The following is a 20,590-nucleotide window of genomic DNA, read 5'->3' as shown; positions in this document are numbered from 1 at the left end:
GGAGTCCTGGGTGCTGCATTAGAGGCAAGCAGGCCGCCTAGGGAGCGATTAATGCTGCCAAACAGGAGGCTGGAGGGCTGGCAGTTATTGCGAAAGGAGCTCTCAGCATGTGCAAAGCCTGAGTCAGTTGTAAGGAGTATGAGAGTGGATGTTGGAAGTGCTTTCTGCTCTGAGTGTAATAAGGTAAATTAAATGATGGATGCATTATTAATGCCCAGGTATATAGAGGCTAATAAATACAAGAATATCTAATCATTGTATTAAAGAGAAATGTGCTTTCTTTCCCTGTAAATAGTGGAATTCTTGCAGTAGTAAGGCAATCTTAAAAAAAAAAAAAGCTTCCTTAATCTGAAGGAACAGAGGTGACAGCATCAGTATGAGTATGTCTTGCCCAGTAGCTCTGAGTTCTCTGAGTAAAAGCTGGGATTCTCAACACTGTTTTCCTGCGAGCTAAAAATATGTGCTGATAAGCAGAGCTGTTGGGATGTGTATTGGGGTTTTTATATGTAAACTGAGAACACATGACAGAACAAAGTCCTCACAGCTGTAAGCAAGCTGTTCTTTGTTAGATAATTGTGAACTGGAAATATTAAAGCTTCCAGCAGCGGGCTGGCCAGGTCTTACCTGTGCCTAGCACTGTGCCTTTTGGTGTGGGGTTGGTACTGGAGAAGTGGGAAGCTACCTTTGGGAGTGGTACACAACCAGCTGCATGCGGCATTGGCTGTGATATCAGAGCTCACTTGTGGCTGTTCTGTGTGTGATCAGTGGTGGTACTAGCGATGTATGATAGAGGCTGCAGCCTTGCTGTGCCTCCAGCAGGGCCGGGCTGCCAGAGTGAATGTACTCTGCACTTAGAAGCTAGATTTGAGGTTGCGTTGGGTGGAGCTGTTTAAATATTCCTTGTTTAATAATCAGACTTCATTGCTGTACTTCTTCAGGAAGAACAAGTATACTTGTCTCTTTTTCCCCCCCTTCCTTGTGACTTCCAACAGCTGACTGAACACATGACTTTCTCTCCATGAACTAATGAGCAGGCTCACCATGCCTGAGTCCTTAGAACCCAAAGTAGCTCTAATACTGCCATTTCAAAGTGCTGCCCTTTCTTTTCTGTACTGTTACGCTAATGTTCCTCGTGTAAGAAAGCTGTGAGATGGGGGTTAATCTGACTCTCAATAGGGAAAACTCTTAAAATCCAGTAGCAGTTTCTTGCTTTCTTAACCTGCAGCATGAAGTATAACTGGCAAGGTCTGAAACTGGGTAAATTAAGCTTTCCTTTTGCCCATGATGTCATGCAGTGGCCAGTGTCCTCAAATACTCTATTAATAGTTCAGTATGGCACACTGAGACTTGTACCTTAAAATGGAAAGGTACCAAGGTAAAAGCTTAAATAACTATTGCAGTGACTACACTACAGTCATCTTTTTACCTTCTGCCATCAGTGCATCAACCGCTACCTAGAGCAGCGCAGATGTGTTGTGATGCAGGTGAATCCTTAATTGTAGATGGAAAACATACAAACTCTGCTATAGGATCTCTTCTGAATTTATCTGGGGAAGAATAACATCTTCCTTTGTTTTTGACCCAAAACCAATGTCTGGGGGCAAGAGGTTTACCAGATTGAATTTCTGAAGTACCTTAAAGCTACTGCTTTAAGGCTGTTGACTTGGAAGGTCATGCGAATTACCTGTCAGAGCAAATCTCTGGCAAAGCTTGTCCTTGAGGAAACATGACAATTAAGATCAAACCATCTGTGCTAAACTATATATAGCTTTGTTTCTGACATGTATGAGATTTTAGTCTGACTTCTCCGTAAAAATGAGACTAGTTTATGTGGAACTTAACATTTGACTGTAAACAAAACTGCTTGTGCTGGAATAGGATGCACTTTCAAATGTTTCATCCAGAGATAGGTGTTCGGTGAGCCTGGACTTAGGAATGAAGGCTGTGGAATAGGGCACTTAGATTTTTGCGTTTCTGAATGAACTTATGAGTGTCTGGGCTCCCAGATGCTTGCTGTTGTCCCTCCTGTTGTAGTAAACCAATTTCTTTAGTAACAGAAGTAAACTGAGTGATGTGCAAAGTGAGAGTTTGGTGCTTGTTACTAGTGTTCTGTGTCTCCTGAGCTTCCCCTCGGCTGTGACCTGACCTGCTCTGAAGCACTTACTGCTTGCTGGTACTGAGATCCTCTTGGTAGAAGGGGACGTGGATGAAAATGAACTTGGGTGTTGAACTTGACTGGACACTAGTATGCTTTTATGCCTGTATGCTGCTCATCTGACAGCAATCCAGCATCCTTCAGATACTGAAGCACTTCTTTGCACAACATTGTTTAGATAATTGCAGTTTAATTGCCTGTTGGAGTTGGGTTGACTTCCCCCTGCAGCCTTTCAAAATGATCTCCTGCAGTTGCTGTGTAGCAGTCTGCCTTCAGACACAGCCAAGTTGTGGTGCTGGATTGTGAGGATAAAAGGTTGCTTTCTGCAGTAATGATGCAAACATGGGCTCTACATCTCAAAACAGGATCAAGCATGGTAACAAACTGAATGACAATAGGTAATATACCACTTGCAGTTTTACAGTTAGCTGCTTTATTAAAAGGCATACTTCCCTTTAAATGCCATTTAAATAAAACTTCCAAATGAGTGCCCAAGGTCAGTGACTCCAGTTGTGCTGTTCAGAAATAGTAGGCGGCGAAGGGACGCCCCTCTATCACATGGCTGCTGCTGGCTTCCAGCATGCTTGTTGCTCCTGCTGCATCCCCACAAACGGTGCATGCTTGAACTCTGCGTGCATGCTGCTGCATTTTCTGCTTGCTGGAGATCTGCTGTGATGATGTCATTGTGGCTGTTAATGCTGCTCTTGTGAGACTGCTCCTCCTCCCTGGTGCCAGAGCCAGCGCTCCATGCATGAGAAAGCTGTGTCAACACTGCTGTTGCTAACTCATGGTCAGTGACGGAGGGGAACAAGCTTTTCTGGGCTGCAGAAGTGTGTTGACTTACAGCTGATCTCAAACAGCCTTGACATCTCTCACTGGGAAACCTGTTCTGAGGGCATGACTGTTCTCACAGGGCAGTGTAGCTTCAGGAGGGGTGCATTGCACTTGAGATGGATTGAAATGTGAACTTGTGCCAAGAATCCTGTTTGTGCAGATTGAAGGTACTTGAGGTAGTGAGTGGTTTGCCCTCTTGCCCATCCACAACTATCACCCGAAGCTGACATTTTATATCTAACTGTGCTTGCTTGAGTTTTAGGCAGAAATTCCTAAAAATAAATGAGTAGATCATTATGTAGTTATTCAAGGAGAACACTTTTTCTGGAACCTGTCCTAGCTCACTGCATGCTGCAGCTTTGATCACTTGGCAGACTAGCTGGACTAGTTATGCAGTAGGTGAAAGTGAAGGCAGATAGCTGGAGCTTGCCTTTGGTGGCTTCCTAGCTGGGGAGGACCTGGACCTCAGTTGCTGGGGCTACCAGTCTTATCTAATGAGTCCTTACCAAACACTACGTCTCTTTTTGCTGGGAAGCAGCTTGAATGGTAGCCTGCTTAGTGTTCCACTCCTTCGAGTGGTCTGAGTCACTTGGCTCTGTAGGTTTTTCCTCCCCTTGAATCCCAGATACTGGTAATGTATCTGAACTGCAATCTGGCACTGTGATAATATTGTCTTGAGCATGAGTGGTGAGACAACTGCAACTAAGGCATCCCTAGCTCTGATCTTCCCTATAACAGGCTGTAGTTTACCAATGCTGCCTTCTGAATAACACTGTGCCAGTCACTTCAGTGAGACTTTTCTAGTCCTTTGTAGAGAATAAGAGAATAACTGAGCTGGTAAATGTTGCAGGAGATGTGCAAGAGGGAGTAAGGTGCAAAGTATGAGCCTGAAACAATCTCTACAGTAGGAATTCCTTGTTAGGCGCTGACTCAGCTGTCATGGTAAGCTGTTTCCCTCCTGTCCTGGGACTGTAATACTTGTCCTTCCTGCTCTGCTAACTGCGTTAGCATAGTAAGAGGTATTGAGTATGAGTAGGATCTGGACTTCTGCTCACAGACCTAGGTGTAGTTCTTAGATTGCAGTGTGTCTCTAGAAGAAGCCACCTGTCTTTGAGCAGACTCATTCTTGAGAATAAGACTTCCTGAGTTAAGAGGAAGTGTGTTGCTGCCAATGTTGTTTTTGTAGTTCTTCACATTTGCTTGTATGGGATTGGATCTCCTATCAGTATTTGTCCTGTCTACTAGGATCCTGGTGCTAAAGCAGAACAGCTCTGAGGTGCAGAGTCCTGCAGCCGTTTCTCAGGCCATTGTTTGTGACTTGAGGGCCTGAGCCTTTGTTGAAGGCTTCTCAGTTGCTTGTTTCCTGCCCAGCCCCTAGGCACTGGGAAAACTAGCAGCCAAGAGTAGATAAAATAAGACTTGCTTACCAATGGCAAGGTCTAAGATCTGTGTTTTGCTTACCACTGCAAAGGTTATCTAACACCTCCTGTCTGTGTTTCTAAAACTGAAAGCATGATAGGAATGTGTAAAACCTTAGCAAGCTGGAGACAAAACTAGAAACTAATCCCTGTACTTGAAAAATACTGTTGGATACGGTTAAGATGTGGCAACTTCACTGTTTCTTAGTGGCCTGACAAACCTGCGGCACTTTGAACTGGTCAGGCTTATCTGCTAGTTATCTTCTGGATTACAACCCAGCTGCCTTTGTGTCTCACTAACGTGGGAACCATGCTGGGCTTTCAGTATTCTTATAGAGATTCCTGAAAGCTGTTTGGTTCCACTGGTGAGGTGGCTGTGTGCCAACAAGCTGGCAGCCACAGCTGTGTGACCCAGGCTGTATGGGCACTGTACCATGATTCAGTTGTTTAAGGTTTGTGTTGCTTTGGCAGGTCTCCATCAAGGATGTTCTGGTAGAGGCATGGCAACATGGAAGCTACACTGGTACGGCTAAAATGCTTTGCGTAGGCAAGGCCCTTAGTCAAGACACATGGCTTGCTGCCTAGTGTCTCCCAGCAGCCAGTGAATGTGCTCAGCTCTCCTCCCACATCCTGAGATTGTCTCCCCCAGGGCAGAATAGGGGAAGTTAAGCTTGCTTTAATAAAGGGGGAGGGGTGTTAAAGCAAGCATGCCTGCTCTTGTAACAGCGTTATCCCTGGGGAAGATCAGAGTTAGCTGGGAACTACCTGAAATCCTGAGGGATCCAGAGTGCTGTTTCCTCCTAGGAGGAAGGGACACATCAATATTCATACCTGAATGGCAATGTAACGTGAGCCTACAAAAGGAGGGTAAGTGAAATCTTCAGGCTCTTGCTATCAGTTTGTTGGGGCTCTGTGTCTTCTCATTCCTGAGAGAAAGATACCTTGTAGTGTGAGGGACCTTTGCCTTCTGAAGGAAGTCTGGGTGGAGGTGGACTACGAAACTTCATGACTGGGAACATCCAGCTCTGAGAGAAGCTTTCTGTGTGGCTTTCTCCCAGGGTTGTTTTTGTACAGCCTGAAAACTGCTGATTCAGCAGCCTTAGTCTTCTGAGTGTCCTCGACTTGGTGCTATGTGCTTTAGCACATTGCATCTTTTGAGGCCTTCCTGTACAGCTGCAGTCTCAAAATTCCTGCTGCTGGCTATGGAGGTGATGATGATTGTCCCTCAAGCTGCTGAGGAGCAAAGCGAGCCATCCAGGATGGCTGCCCAGCATATCTGCCCTTACTGCTGGAGATGCTGCACACACACCCCTTCCTCTCGCTCAGGGCATTTCTCACCTGGGAGAGCTTGCTTATGCTGCTGTAATCTTATAATGAGCAGCAGCCCAGGCAAAGTAATGTTTGTGTAGATGTTGAGATGTGATCTCCAGACCTTTAATACTGCTCTTAAACATGCAGGTGGTCTGATTAAATGTGAAGAGACACATCTACCTTTGTACTGTAAGCAAATGAACTTATGCTTGTTTAGCTTCCACTTTCCAACCATGTAATCAGATCAGTACAATGCCTCCTCCAGAGAAGGTGGCTGCAGTGATACCTAAACCATGAGGGTTCGGTTTCTAAGCTCTGCTCCTGGGCTGTGGAGGTGGAGGCAAGTCCTGCCTTGCTTAGACACTTACTGGGCAGTCACAATTTGATGGCAGCTCCAGAGTAAGGAACTCATTCAGTTCCCCCAGCTAATACTCTAGCATTGTGCAGGCACAAAACAACTCTGATCTGGAGAAGTGCCGGGAGGTGTAACAGGGCTGTGAATCAGTGAGGCTTGGCCTGGGGAACTTGGCTTTGAAAGCTTGGGCTTTGAGCCTGACTAATCATGTGCATCAGTGCCTCTCAGGAATGCTGTGCTCTCCAAGTCTGTGCTGTGTTAACGGAGCCCCAGCTGAGCTGGGACCTCAGGGAAGGCTGACCCCTTCTCATGTGCGAGTCCTGTGATTCCACTGCACACATCACTCCTGCCAGGCACCAGTGGCATTGCTTCTACTTTCCCACTGGCCAAGCTGGCAGTTGGGATGTCCTCTTCTGAGGCGCTATGGGAGCTGTTGCGCGCAGGTCTGGCATCACACCCATCCAGCAGCTAGCTCTCAGACCAGCTCAGCTGGCTGCTAGCACCGCCTCATTCCGCTTGCATGCGCTGAAGCAGCCAGTGCACTGTGGTCCACGCTGCATTGCTGAGCTGTGGCCGGCTGCTTCAGCTTGGTCCTGGAGCAGCTGTGCTGAAGGCTGCAGCTCCACCCTCAAAACAGGGCGGGAGTTTGCTGCAGACAACCCTAGTCAAAAAGCTGATTCCTCTGGGATCCTGAAACATGTTTTAATATTCTGTTTTGATCTGAGCCATGTCAGTGTGCTAGGAAGCACGCAAAGCTCTAGGCTTTCTTCAAAAAGGGGAAGCTTTTGGCTTCTGATTCCTGGGTGAGGTTGGAAGACACTGGACAGCATACCTACGCTAGACAATTTGTGATACCTTGTGTAAAACACTTTATCAAAAAGTAATCTGTAGTTGAGACTCCTAGTTCCTTGATGAGTAGCAATTGCTGCCTCCCAGAGCTGGGAAAGGTACCAACTGGACAGAAGCTGACTCTTAACAGAGCTGCAGTAAGTGGCAGGTGGCCTTGCTGCTGCTGCTCCTGAGCAGGGAAAAATGAGCTGTGAGCTCTTGGCTGGGTACCAGCAGGAGGGAATATGTTGGTTGCAGCAGCAACACAAATGCGTGGGGAAGGAGGTGGTGGAAACCAGTTTTGAGCTGCTGCTGTATCAGTATCATCTAGAATGTACTCTTCTGTGTAGCTGTCACAGGAATATCTTGCCAGCTGCTCTTGGTGTGGACCTTGCTTTAGCTGGCTGTTTTGCTGTGGTGGATTGGTGAAGCCTGGAAGCACTTCTGACTGTGGACTGTGGTAGCCTACTGATCTTGTTCCATAGCAGCCTGTCATCCAGAAAGGCAACCCATGTTAAGAACAGTTTTTGCAAGTTCTCTACCTGAGCGACAAGATGTTCCTAAATTGCTGCTTAGGCACAAAGCCAGCGCACATCCTCACTAGATGTGAGACTTTCCTAGATGGGAAGCTCTCAGCCAGCTGTAGGGGCTGAGCTTTTGTAGGGCATCATGGGAGGAGAGGAGGGTACCTACCAGTGCAGCTCCTGTTGTTGCAAGGCTCAACTTGCTACCAAAACTATATGTGCTTTTGTAGCTGTCCTCAGTGTGAGGCTGCTAGGCACTTACTCCACTCATAAAGAGCTGAAGCTTGGTGAGGAAAACACACCGGCTTAGGTGCTGTCACAGAAGTTAGATCTACTTCTGGCTCCTTCCTTGAAGACAGCTTAGCATCTCTTGGTCCACGTTCATACAAAAGTTACAGTCTGTGCTGACCATCCTCTTAGCAGCTCTCAGCCTTTTTCCAGCTGAAAGGCCAGGGTTGTGGCTCTGCTCGTGGGTCTGTGTCACTCTGGAGAATGCAGTAAATGTTAGAGGCTGATCTCCACTTCTCTGAGGTAAGCAGCCATGTTAAATTGCTCATGCTGTCACCTGTAGCTTTACATTAGCAGTCACCTTATTCATGTTCTGCATGACCAGGTAGATGAAACGAAGCTGTTATGGAACCACGTTGATATGATTTGCTCAGCTCCCACGTGAGGCTCTGCTGCAAGTGGAGATGGCTGAGATGTCAAGACAGGGTTTCTGGATCACTTCAGCTCTCTTCAAGCAGAACTGTGATCCTGGTCAACTAGCTGCAGTCACAGTCACAGTAAGGCACACTAGTCTGCCTTACCAGGACATGAGGCCTTGTGTTTTCTTTGCTTAAAAAGTCACAGCAGGGCTCAGTATCAGCACGGGGCAGCTGATACATGCCAGTCTCCTGTTTGATCCTGTAAGAACAGGATAAACATCCAGTGAGCATCTCACTTCAGTGGCTGAAGGTCCAAGCAGATATCACCTCCTGCAGTGCCAGACATCCTTGGAAACTTTCTGGTTCTGGGAAGAAATAGGTTTAATGTGTCTGAGCTGGTCCTGAATCATTTTTCCAGCTTCTATCTCCTTGAAGAAATGCGGAACCATTCAGAAGGGGAATAAAAATAACTCTTGGCTATGGAGGCTTAATGCTCTGCAACCTCCCCCACATGAGAAGAGGGAGCAGAGGTAGTGTTTCTGTGTCAGAAATGTACGTAGCTGCTTGTCAGGGCCATTTTTCTGAATTCCAGGATGAAGTTTTTTTTTACAGGAGGCTTTCCTAGTACTCAGGTAGCTGTTCCTCTGCTCAGACTGTGGTGAGCCCATCTCCCTGCCTCTTAATGGGGTACCTTCTTGTGGAACACCTACTCACTCTTGCCCTGTCTGCTGGACAGGGAGTGAAACTGTGGATTCTTAAGTATCGTGGTGAGTTTGTCTGCTTGGTGTTTGCTCACCTACTGCTTTGCACCTTGTCTGTGCAGTGTTGAATGTTCCTTCCGAAGGGCAGGGGAAGAGGGGTGGGCTCCAACAGTCTTGCTTCTGCTTTGTGCTACTTTCTAGTGGAAGGTGCAGAGGGCACCTTATCAGCTGTCCCAGTTCACCTAGCTGCTGCTTGGGGATGCTTTGCTGATTGGTTGAGATCGTGATTTGAACTGTTTAATAGTGAAGGAGCAATGGTACAGACTGTTCCAGTGGCTTATTGGCAGGTTTAAAAACAATATGCTGGTGTCTTCCATAAAGCTGAGTGTCCTCCTCTGCCCAAGCCTGGCTATTTCTATACCCAAACTGTTCCTGAGCAACTTAACAGGATGTTCCTATCACAAGGCCTACTTCTGAGTGTAACTAAGATCTGGTGGGCCACCAGTGTGAGCTTGTACTGTTCTTTGCTTGCTCCAACCTAATTAATATTGAAGTGCCTGCGCTGTCAACTGACACATAAGCATCTCTAAGGAATCCTTAACCATCCATTTCTACTTGAGTTAAAACAGCTGTCTTAATATAGCAAATGAAAGGACAGTTGTAATGTACTTTGAAGCAACAAGGGAAGTCTAATTAGATTTGGCACAGACTTTCTTTTCTCTTGCAGCTCGGCAATTGTAGTGCTACAGAGCATCATCAGACAGCTCCTGATTCTTCTGTCTGGTCAGTTAAGTCAACAACATGTGTGGGACTGTTGTGAGGGGTTCTCCCTTACTGCTCTAGCAGGCCACTCTTACACAGGTGGTAATATTACTGACAGTGAATGTGCTGTCCTAGGCTGAGTCTCATGAGCATCAACACTCTGGTAATGGCTTGCTTTCTTACAGGCATAGGCATTAAAAATCGAGTGGACAGATTTTTCTGTCCTCTCTGAGAAGGAGCTGCATCATTCCTTTGCACCAGTAAAGCCAGGAGGAAGAAAGGTGCTGACTGGTCTCCTGATTGACAGGGAGCTCTGAGAGCTCCTAAACAAGGCTAGATGAGAGTGCTGGTAGGCTGTGTTATCAGTCACGCAGGTGACCTCTCTGCAGGAGACTTTGCACAGTGTAAAACAAAACTGATATCTTGAAGCAAATCTTAACAGATTTCTTTTCAGACCTTCTCTGGAAGAGGAAGTGTTTGTTCAGAAATGCTCCTGAGACTGGATGGGAGCCCTGTGTGAGCTCACACACTGCCATCTTAAGGGCTTCTGTGACTCTTGCAGGATGCTGCTCTAGAATCATCACACCGAATATCGTAAAGCAGAGAAGTTGCATGTAGGTTACAAAATGGTCTCAGCCTTGGATACCACAGATCTGGCTGAGATCAAAACTGTGGTAGTGCTCAACCTGAGCTTGCTCTTAATGAAAGTCTGGGGGAACCCTGCGGAACCTACATCTCGGCTTGGCCCAGTAATGTCATGCTTCTTGCAGGTGTGACCAGAGAAATTCCTAATGTGAACTAACTGCTTGCTGGATATTCAAACCTGCTTCATCTGTCAGCAGAAGCTATATTCTTGTTCTTCCTTTGTTTTGTACTGGTGATATTCATCAGAAACTAGATCTAATTTGCTTAGGGCATGTATGTAGTTACGTTTCTGGAGTAGTCTGAGCCTTTCTCTTCTTTTGTAAGAGACCCCAGTTAAGATACCAGGGCTTCTTCAGTCCATCTGAATCTTAAGATCTCCCTAGGACAAGTCAAACCTCTGTTTAGCACAAATAACAGCTTTAAAGCTGGAACTGCTGCTGGAGACCTGCTCAGCTGTGAAGAATGTGATAAAGATCAAGGAAATGGCAAAGCAGTGCTATAGAGATCAACTTGATTGCTAAACTAGAGGGCCTTCCTTCTGTGGGAAGGCTCCAGGAGATCAAACACTTCCTCCAAAACCTAGAAATAGGGACTGCTCTCCAATGGCAATCTTCTCTTAGAATGGCAAGAAGCAACCCTGGTGGGGTTTCATCCTGTGTGTAGGGAGAAGGTTAATAAGAGGGCTTGGTCCATCTGCTGGCTAGGCTTCAAAGCAGCATCGATCAGGAGCAGTAGAACTGGGGTGGGAAGCTCGGCAGTGGCCTCTGCGGAGGGACAGCGGAGCTGGAGCTCCTCACTGCCTTGTGGCCCAAACCAAGTACTGAGCAGAGGCAGCTCCTGCTGTGCTGTGGCTCATATCCGTTGCATCACCCAGGGTGGAAGCTGAGTTCTTCACCTGACTAGCATTAGGGAAACAGTAATGGCCCTCCCCACTGATGGGGTGAGCAGTAAGCTATGAGAAGAAGGCAGTGCTGGGTCTGATTCATGCTTCCTTTGGCTGTTCAGTGAGCTGCTTCCCAAGTGATGAGACCTGACAGAGCAGCATTCCCACACTTCATAGTGGGACTTCAGGCCATGTTGAATTTGGGCACTAGGGATCCAGTGTGTCAGTGCTGTAACTCAGGGCACTGTAAATCCTTCGCTGAGCGTGAGCACTAATGCCAGCTTGTCTAAAGCTGCTTTGAATACCAGGAGGCAGTGAGCTTGCAGCAGCTGATGGCAAGCGATACTGAAAACACTGGGAGGAAAATAGAAGCAGTACATGCTGTGTTCTGACACAGTCACTTCAGGGTGAGTTGTTTATCCTCGGTCCTGAGGAAAACAGGTGACTATCACACTAGACCTGAACCTGTACAGATGTTTTCAATGACAGTTCACCTTACATAGCTGTCTCTAAGCTGTTTCAAGGCTCTGCTTACTTTTCTTACTCCATCTGGGCCAACTGTACTGCGGAAGTCCCTGGCTTGGCTGGCACTAATGTTGCTTTTGCTACGTGCTCTGAAAACATAGGAGGTGCAATCTGCTTGAAGGAGTTTACGTGGACTGTTCTGCCTGCTGCTGCTAATGGGATGAGCTGGAGTGTGGATCTTAGCATGAGCAGAGGGTGGGCTAAATGTTGGGGTTTGGTGACGTTCAGCTGGCTGTATGTTGCCTGATAGTCAGCTGGGTCCTTGAGCAAGGCAGCTCAGGTGAAGGAGAGATGGTAATAACAGGAGTAACTGTCCTGTGCACGCTCTCTGGCATCTGCTGGCAACCACCTAAGGACAGCATGAACCCTCTGGATGGGATGTGGTTGTTTACTCAACAGCCTCTGGCTGTTACTATCCGAACAGTGTTTCACATCAATGTGTCACTAGATACATGAGGTGGGTGCAGTCCAAAGTGCACCGTTTCCTCTACCAGCAGCAGGATGGCTTCTTCAGCTTATGCAATGTTCCCTGATGGTATGGTCTAAAAGACTGCCCTTCTTTCACTGCTCAAAGCTTGGTGATAAAGGCTTCTTGCAGTCAGACTGCATCTGGTAAGAGGCTTCTGCAGCTTGAAACACATCCCTTCCTGTAGCAGCAGGATGAAGTGGGTAGCAGTTATCTTGCAGCCTGGGCTGTTGCCTATCCCAGGGAAATGCGTAGGACCAAGCTGCTCAGAAGATGCACATATTCATGCTGTTGTCAGAGCGAAGGCCTCTTTAGCTGTGAAAGTCAGGAATAGCTCTTGAAGAGTAGGAGTTATGTAGTAGAATGAGTGCACGTTGGTGTTGCAGAATGAGAGTTCTAGGGTAGTCAAGTCCCTATTTAAGGGATTAGTACATGGAGCCTGTGTCAAAGGTTTTTTGAATTCGAAGCAGCGCATCTGTAACCATCTTCTGGCTTATCTAGCTGCAAGGAGCCTGCAGAGCTGTTTGGGGAGAGTGAAGAAGTCCTCATACCCCACATCAGTACCTGGTTGGGGTCTGTGATCTGATCAACTAAGATTTTTGTCCTATCTCTTTCCCAGATGCAGGGAGCGGGGCTCGTGGTAGGAGGGGAGTGCTGAATTGGAGCCTTGCTCCCTTGCTAACAGCAGGGCTTCATACTTGCTCTCTCTATGCTGAAGTGTATTGAGAAGTGTATTTGGGCCTGTTCTAGCTGATATAGTTGTAGCTTCTTCACAGATCTGGAGGAGATCTGGGAGCAAGTAACAGTGTAGATCTCTGGAGCCCAGCTCTCACTCATTGCTAATTGAATGAACTATTAGTGGCACACTTAGAGCCATGCACCTATGAAGAGTGGCAGGATGCAGCTCGTGGTCTGGCAGCAGCAGACTGTTATGAGGCTTGTTACTGTAGTCTTACTCCACCTTCTGGGAAGTTGAGGTGGCAGGAGCTAGCTTCATGCCTCTTCAGAAAAACCCATAGTCTGGCAGTAGTTAGCATTGTAATTCAGCATTTCAGCTGTCTTGCACAATTGTGCTGTGACTGCTTCTACTGCTGCATCTCCAGGGACTCAGTGTCTTCACAGAGTGCAGCTATTGCTACCAGCCATTTCCAGGCTGAACCTGAAAGGTAGAAGAAGCTAGATCTTATTTCCTAGGGAACCTACTGAACAGTGTAAAGCTTGAATACTAGGTGCATTGCTGCTTACGTCTCGCTTAATAGCTTGTGTAAGAATTAGCTTTCTTTTAGGAGCTTACTCCACTATGTCCAGTGAGGCAAGGAAGATGGCGTATGCTATCATGTCCAGAGAACAGCCTGGAAACTGGGTCCGAGGACATGTGTATGGCTCTGCTTGCTGCTTTCATGTTGTCACTCTTGGTCATACTTGGCCTTGCCAACTAAGTGGGCATACACTTGGTTACTGCTTCAGTTCAAGGCTGCACTGGAAGTCTGGCCTCTAGACTGCCAGGCTCTTCCAGTTGCTGGTTCCTTGGTAGCAGTCTGGCTTCTCAGACTCCAAGCTTACTGCTTTCTGCCTTGAATAACATGCTGATGGAGTCTCATGGAATTGTTTCTCTTCCTTTCTAGTTTAAAAGATGACTTCTAGGAAGAAAGTGTTACTGAAAGTCATCATCCTCGGAGACTCTGGGTAAGTGGGGGAGCCTTTAAACTGCCAATCTGCATCTGGCTGGAGCAGTGCTCTGACCAGTGGGAGTCTGCATGCACAGCAGGAAGTCAGCAGTACTGGGAGGAGAGATTTCTCCAGTCCTGGATAGTGATATCACCTTACGGCTTGGAGAATGTGTCCTAGCCTGCTGTCCTGAATGTGTCCCCACAGTTTAATAGCTTGAAGGCTTTCCATAATATTAAGCAGGGAAATGAAGTGGGCTGACCAAACTGGATAGCCTATCTGCAAGGAGGTTAAGTTTGATGGTGAAATAAGCATTTCAGTTAAAAACAAAACAACAAATCCCACGAAGTAATAAGCATTTTTGTGTCTTCTTAAAACTCTGCCTCTCCCAGAGCTAAAGCTTATATTGAGCCACCTGCTTAGTTTCTGACTGATCTGCCTGGAGCCTGCCCCTTGAAATTAGGCTTTACTGCTCTGCTCTCTTGAGTAAGGAGCCTGCTCCATTGCTACAGGTTGTGGGTTTGCTATGCAGGCTGTAACCTGACTCCCATGAGTTGGACTTATTTATACCACTGTGCCCAGCAAGCTGTTGACTGGGGAGTGCTTCTCAGCCCTGAAGAGTATATGTGAACCCTCTGAGTTGTTTCTCTGAGGAGGCTCTCCACCTCTGAGCCACTGGCAGGTGTGTATGCTGCTGCTGTGCTGACGTAGCCTCGTTCCTCCAGCTGAAGAGGCAAAGATGACTGTTTTTCTTAGATTTCACAGGGGCACTTAATCTTACAAGGCTGCCCTGATGATTGCTATGTGATGTGTACTCCTTAACAAAGATCAGATTTGTGATGGGGAAAGATAGTTTCTCAAGACCTTAATCCTTCATATCCTTATGTAGCTAATGCTTTTACTCAGCATGTTGCCTCAGCACTTATTGCTGTGAAAGTCCCTTCTTGCAGAAGTAGGTGTGTTTTCCCTGATTTTTGCCCCCTCTTGATCAGGAGGTTATGGTAGAAAGTAAATGGCAGTGAAATATTTTGTTTAGAGTGGTTAATTCTAACACAGTTGTAAAAGCGGCCTACTTTAGTCTGTCTTCTTTCTGTACAGGGTGGGGAAGACATCACTCATGAACCAGTATGTGAACAAGAAATTCAGTAACCAGTACAAGGCTACGATAGGTGCAGACTTCCTGACAAAAGAGGTCATGGTGGATGACAGGCTAGTGACAATGCAGGTAAGGAATGACTCCTGCTGTGCGGGCATCTAGACCATGCTTGTGTGGAAGCATTAGTTCAGTGTAGCTCGGAGCAGTGCAGGGGTGCTGTACTGAGTGTGAATCCTGCTTGCACTGAATTGCTCTTGGCCATAGCTGCTGCTGAGCTTCCCTCACAAAAGGCTAGAAAAGGACTCCTTAGTCAGATCATACTACTCATGCTGCCCTTACTCATGTGGGTATAGTGTTAACCTGGCAGCCTGTGTATGTGTGCATTATCTCATGCTTTCATCTCCATGGTTAGACTGACGACAAGTCAGCAAAAACCCTACTGTAGCCAGTAGAGGAGAGTTTGAGCTGTGCTGGTATCCCAGTGTACTCAAGTATTGCAGGCAGGCTGCCATCTGATCCTAATACCAGGTCTTGCTTGTTTAGAACAATGATCCATAGCTTGCTCAGGTTGGGCGCAGCAGTGGTGAACTCCATCTTTAGAAGGATGTTTCTGGTCTGTGAAACTGAGTTCCTACCAAAAAAAAAAAAATCATAAACCTTCTGGTTTTCCTTCTGTCTTGCTAGCCGGGGGTTATAGACACCTAGTGGAGAGTTGTTGAAATAAATACTCTAGTTGTGGAGCATCTTGTCTTAGATCAAAGCTGGCTAATCTGTCCTGTCTTTCACTGCAGATATGGGATACAGCAGGCCAAGAACGATTCCAGTCTCTGGGAGTTGCCTTCTACAGGGGAGCAGACTGCTGTGTGCTGGTGTTTGATGTCACAGCCCCTAACACGTTCAAAACCCTTGACAGCTGGAGGGACGAGTTTCTCATTCAGGCCAGTCCAAGGGATCCTGAGAACTTTCCCTTTGTTGTCCTGGGAAACAAGATCGACCTAGAAAACAGACAAGTGAGTACTGTGATGTGCTAGCTCCACCGTTGCCTGCCACTGGGGAAGAGTTTCTCCAGGCTGTTACCTTCCTGGAGAGGTCAAATGTCTGTGTACAGTGTGCTCCTGCCCAATGGTAGAGAGCCTGCAGCAGCTCCCTTGTAGATTCAAGGAGGAAGGGCTCTTTCTTCTCCAGTACTGCTGAGTAACTGCTCTAGGAGCAGCGAGTCCTTATGCTGCAGGTGCCTGAGCAGCCTGTCCTCTGTGGTCTCATCTCCTCTGGGCACCATCCTTGCTGAGTGCCTGGTGGCAAGCAGTTTTCTCAGTTGCTCCAGCAGAAGTTGGCCCTGCCTATGATAGAGCTTCAAATAAGCCTGTGGAAAAGCTGCTCAGCCCTAGCTTTGCTGCTAGAACTGGGACTGCTGGGGACAACTCTGTGTCAAGGCCATAGTTTTAGCAAGGTTAGAGCTGTTGCTGTCTTAGCTCAGGTTGGCTATGAGGGGTCTCCGGCCTTGGCTTGGAAACAAGTCATCTTTCCACTCAGCTGAAGGTGGTGATGCTGCTCTCTGTCCACCTAGGTCACCACAAAACGGGCACAAGCCTGGTGCTACAGTAAAAACAACATCCCCTACTTTGAAACCAGTGCCAAGGAGGCCATTAACGTGGAACAAGCTTTCCAGACGATTGCACGAAATGCACTTAAACAGGTATGAAGGGGCTGGCGGGTGCCCTCTGCTGGTGCTGGCCTGTCTGCTGGGCTCGGCCATTGCAGGCAGCTGGGAAGGCTTGGGCTCTCCAACAGCTTTCCCAGCCAAGAATGGCCCTTTGCGTGCTAAGAGCTGTCTAGAGAGAGCTGTGGCACTGACTCTTTCCTTCCCTCCCGCTAGGAAACCGAAGTGGAGCTTTACAACGAATTCCCCGAACCCATCAAACTAGACAAGAACGACCGAGTGAAGGCTTCTGCGGAGAGCTGCAGCTGCTGAGGGAAGAGGGAGGGGTTGAGCACAGTCCTTCACAAACAAATATCACACTTAGGCCTTCAAACACACAGCCCCTCTTCTGTGTTTAAAAGCAAAATTAAACAAAATTCCATCTCCAGCTGCCAAAATCCACCCATCTCCCATGAGCATCTGAGAGCCCAGCACTTCAGAGCTCACATCCCCGCACCATCCACATCACACTTCATGGTAACAGACCTTTCTCTTAGTTTAAAATGGAAATTCTTATGTATGTTTGGAACTGAATCTAATTCCGGGTGTCCAATGGAGAGAAACTGTTTACAGGTAATCTGTGTAACAAGTTACATACATTTTTAACTGTCTTGTGTTTCCCCCCCCCGTGAAGGCTGCAACTGGAAAGGCTGATTACCCATAGTTCATTGCAAGCTCAGCACTCAGTCTAACTAGGTTGAGTTTTGTATGTATCTCTGTTAATGCTTGTTACTTTTAACTAATCAGATCTTTTTACAGTATCCATGTATTATGTAATGCTTCTTTAGGAGAAATCTTATAGTACATGTTAATATATGCAACCAATTAAAAATGTATAAATTAGTGTAAAATTCCTGAATTACATGTTCAAGTACTGAAACACAGATTGTGTAGGAAGTGAGGAGGACACTTGTGAACTGTGGTGTGCTAACGACACAGAGTCCAGATAGAGGCAGTATTCTGTACAGTAGAGATGAACTATGTCAGTTGTCTTGTTCTGAGGCCAAGAGGCTTTATCTTCTGGAAAATCTGTCTGGCTACCTTGTATCTAAATTCTCAGATTTGCATAACAGCATTGACATGCACACTGGATTATTGGGTTTAAAATTAAATACAGCTATGAAACGACCTCACTGTTCACTTCCCCTCCTGCTTAACTCCTAATGTCCTGGAGCGAGTCTGAGAAGGAGCCAGAGCTGGGGTGCTCCAGTGGTTCTCTGTGCTGTGGAAGGAGCTCCTCTCCCACCTGGGTTGTGGTAGCTGTTTCTCATTGAATGACCCGGACTATGAATCTTCCCTTTCTTCTTACTGACTGCTAATCTGGATTTTTTGGTATGGGAAAAACTTGGCAATCTAGTCCCTCTTCTCTCTTCCTTTCTTCCTGGTATTTGTTCTTGCGTTTGTAGCTTGCTTAAATGGAGCCCTTCTACCTGTTTTCCAGAGGTCTACATTCTAGTACGTAGGCTGAGCTCTTATGTAAAGAGACAAACATGATGCCAATAAACTAAACAAGAACAAACTTCCTTGTTTACTTCTGTTTCTGACTCTCTTTTTTTCCCCTCTTCACTAACAAGCTTTCTTTCTCCTGTTTTTCACCTCTTCAGTGAACTGGCACCTGCTCCTTGGTGCTGCCTCTGCACTGCAAGGTGTGTGCCCTCAAGAGGGGGCTGGGCAGTCCTTGGTTACTTGGGTGAGCCTAGAGACCGGAGTAGGGCAACTATCCCTGCTCATACTCCTGACCTAGGGTACCTGAGATTGAGGGCAGGTTCTCTCCATGGTGTGGTCTGTTCAGCCCTGGGCCTGCAGTTCCTAGGTGCTGGGTTTGCCACCTCTGCTTGCACTCTGTGCTGCCTCACTTACTGCTATGCCTGCAGCAACGTGGAAAGCAAAGCGTAGAGAAATGAGGCCAGTTATTTCAAGGGACTTCTAACAGCCTTTGTGCTCTGCATCCTACTTTGTGGCATTATCCTTGTGCGTTTTTCTCTTGCTTGGCTGGCTTTTGCTGTCCACATCCATTTCAAACAGCTGCTCTGCAATGGCACTGCATCCTGGTGGGACTGCTTTTCTGTCTGCATCTTTCTGAAAATCTCAGGCCTTCTGCTGCTCTCCATTGACAGCATCCCTTCATGCTTGTTGGGGGGTGATGCTGCCTGGGCTGACGGTCCATGTAGGCTCCACCACATTTAGGGGAAACCATTTCTCTGCTAAAGCATCAGCCCTGTCCCCACGCACCTGCAGCCCCCAACGGCCCCAACCACAGCACCCAGGTGTGCACGCAGCCTGGGTGCACCTGGGGAAATGAGGGCACACAAACATGCTCCTGGCTGCCTGGGCTGTGCGGAAATGGGTTTAGCTAAACGTTTTCATGTGTGTTTGACTTACATAAATACATCTACACAATCTGTAATGCGTGTGTGCGTATATTGTATGGGTAAATGTATATACATGTTATGTGTGCTTTGAGAGCCATAGAGCAGAAGCTGGAGTACACACGGGGGCACATACAAGCCCACAGGTCCCTGTGTGCATTCTACTAGCTACGCACCTGAGTGTCAGCATGATTCAGTTTAATTAGAGGCGTCTGCTTATGCACAGAGCTAGATGCAAACACGTTTATGGACTCTATCTGCACACACATCAGATACGTATGTACATACGGGTGGGTGCTGGAGTGAGGTGGGTAGACAATATAGACACACGCAGAGTCTGTAAGCAGAGGGGGATGCAGGGATATCTGTGGCTGTGTGAACAGAGTTTTTCCTCTCTCAGAACATGTATAGAGAGAGAAAGGGAGAGAAACCAGGAGAGGACTGTGTGAGAGAGCAGCTGTCTCTGAGAAGTGTGTCTGTGTATGATATGCATATATAAGTATACATAGCAAGGGAGAAGCAGGCAAGAACTACCCAATGTGTATGTAAATATGCATACAGAGAAGTGTGCACCAACAGCTCTGTCTCTTTGCATACAGGTATTTATAGCACTGTGCTGCAGCATGGATGGATACACGCAGAGGGGTGTGCGTGAGCCATCAGCTTTCTCTGTCACACATGTACAGTTGTGCATGGTGAAAGGGAACACTGAGAGTGTGCGTGGACAGCTCTAATCCTGTACGTACATAAATGCAAAGAAAGAGAATTGTTTATTTGTGGACAGTTCTCAACATGTATGAATGTATGCACATACAAGAGGCTTGTGTGTCAGTGTCTGTGGGCAGTTCTGTGTGCATGTGTGTAAGTACTTGTGCATATAGCATAGCTATGTAGAGAAAACTATATATTACATACACATGAGGTGGGGGGGCATGTTGCTCTCTTTTTATGTACATATGTACACATATGCATATATATATATGCACATACAGGACAGTGTGTGAACACAGTCTGTATGTGTGTGTGTGTGTGGTTAATTGTCTTTTGTGTGTGAACAGCTCTATACATACCTCGGCAGTATAAAGGCACATGACATATCAAGAGCTGGTGTACGAGAACAGCTGACTCAGTACATATGCATACACAGAGCAAAAATAAGGAGTGCAGATGGCTATGTATGTATGTATGTGTGCCTACAGCCCAGCTACGCGTCTGTATGACCACTCTGGGCACATGTATGTGTGTGCTGTGTTTATGTGTGTAACTAGAGACAAGGAGAAAGCAGCGGGGGAGGGATAGGCAGTCTTCCGCCAGCCTCTGTGCAGCTACACTGTATTTATTTAAATGTTTCCTATGCTGATACATCTGTATTCCTGTTCGCTCTCATCTCTAAGGGGCCCGACAGAGCTCACACGGGTGACCCCAGGTCCCCTTTGTGTCTGCGTGTCCTCCCGCCTCCCCGCCCCTCCCCCTCCCGCAGCAATCTGCCCACCACACCCGGCCCCACTGAGGGCCGAGCCCGGCCCCAACTCATCGCAGCAGCGCCCCGGGGGCTGCAGGGCCCCGGTCTGCTCCCTGAGCAGGGGCTGTGCGCCCAGCCCGGTGCTGCGTCCCCACGGCGCGGGGCTCTGCGGGGCGGGGACGCCCCCGTGTTAAGGCCTCACGCGGGGGCTGCGCTCGGCCCGGGGAGGGGGGGGTCCGGGG

At 47.4% G+C, this 20,590-nt stretch overlaps 1 protein-coding gene across 1 annotated transcript in view; it reads left to right on the top strand.

The window, feature by feature from the left end:
* Window positions 1–18,036, top strand: part of RAB7A (RAB7A, member RAS oncogene family) — an 18,806-nt gene extending 770 nt beyond the window's left edge. The window contains exons 2-6 of the mRNA XM_021410006.1: window positions 13,680–13,740; window positions 14,821–14,947; window positions 15,610–15,828; window positions 16,386–16,514; window positions 16,695–18,036. Of these exons, the coding sequence (XP_021265681.1) occupies window positions 13,688–13,740; window positions 14,821–14,947; window positions 15,610–15,828; window positions 16,386–16,514; window positions 16,695–16,790 (624 nt within the window). The 5' untranslated portion in view covers window positions 13,680–13,687 and the 3' untranslated portion in view covers window positions 16,791–18,036. The remainder of the gene's footprint in view (window positions 1–13,679; window positions 13,741–14,820; window positions 14,948–15,609; window positions 15,829–16,385; window positions 16,515–16,694) is intronic.

Source organism: Numida meleagris, chromosome 11 (assembly GCF_002078875.1).
Source record: "Numida meleagris isolate 19003 breed g44 Domestic line chromosome 11, NumMel1.0, whole genome shotgun sequence".
NCBI classification, from domain to species: Eukaryota; Metazoa; Chordata; class Aves; order Galliformes; family Numididae; genus Numida; species Numida meleagris.
This window is presented reverse-complemented; position numbering and strand designations above follow the sequence as displayed.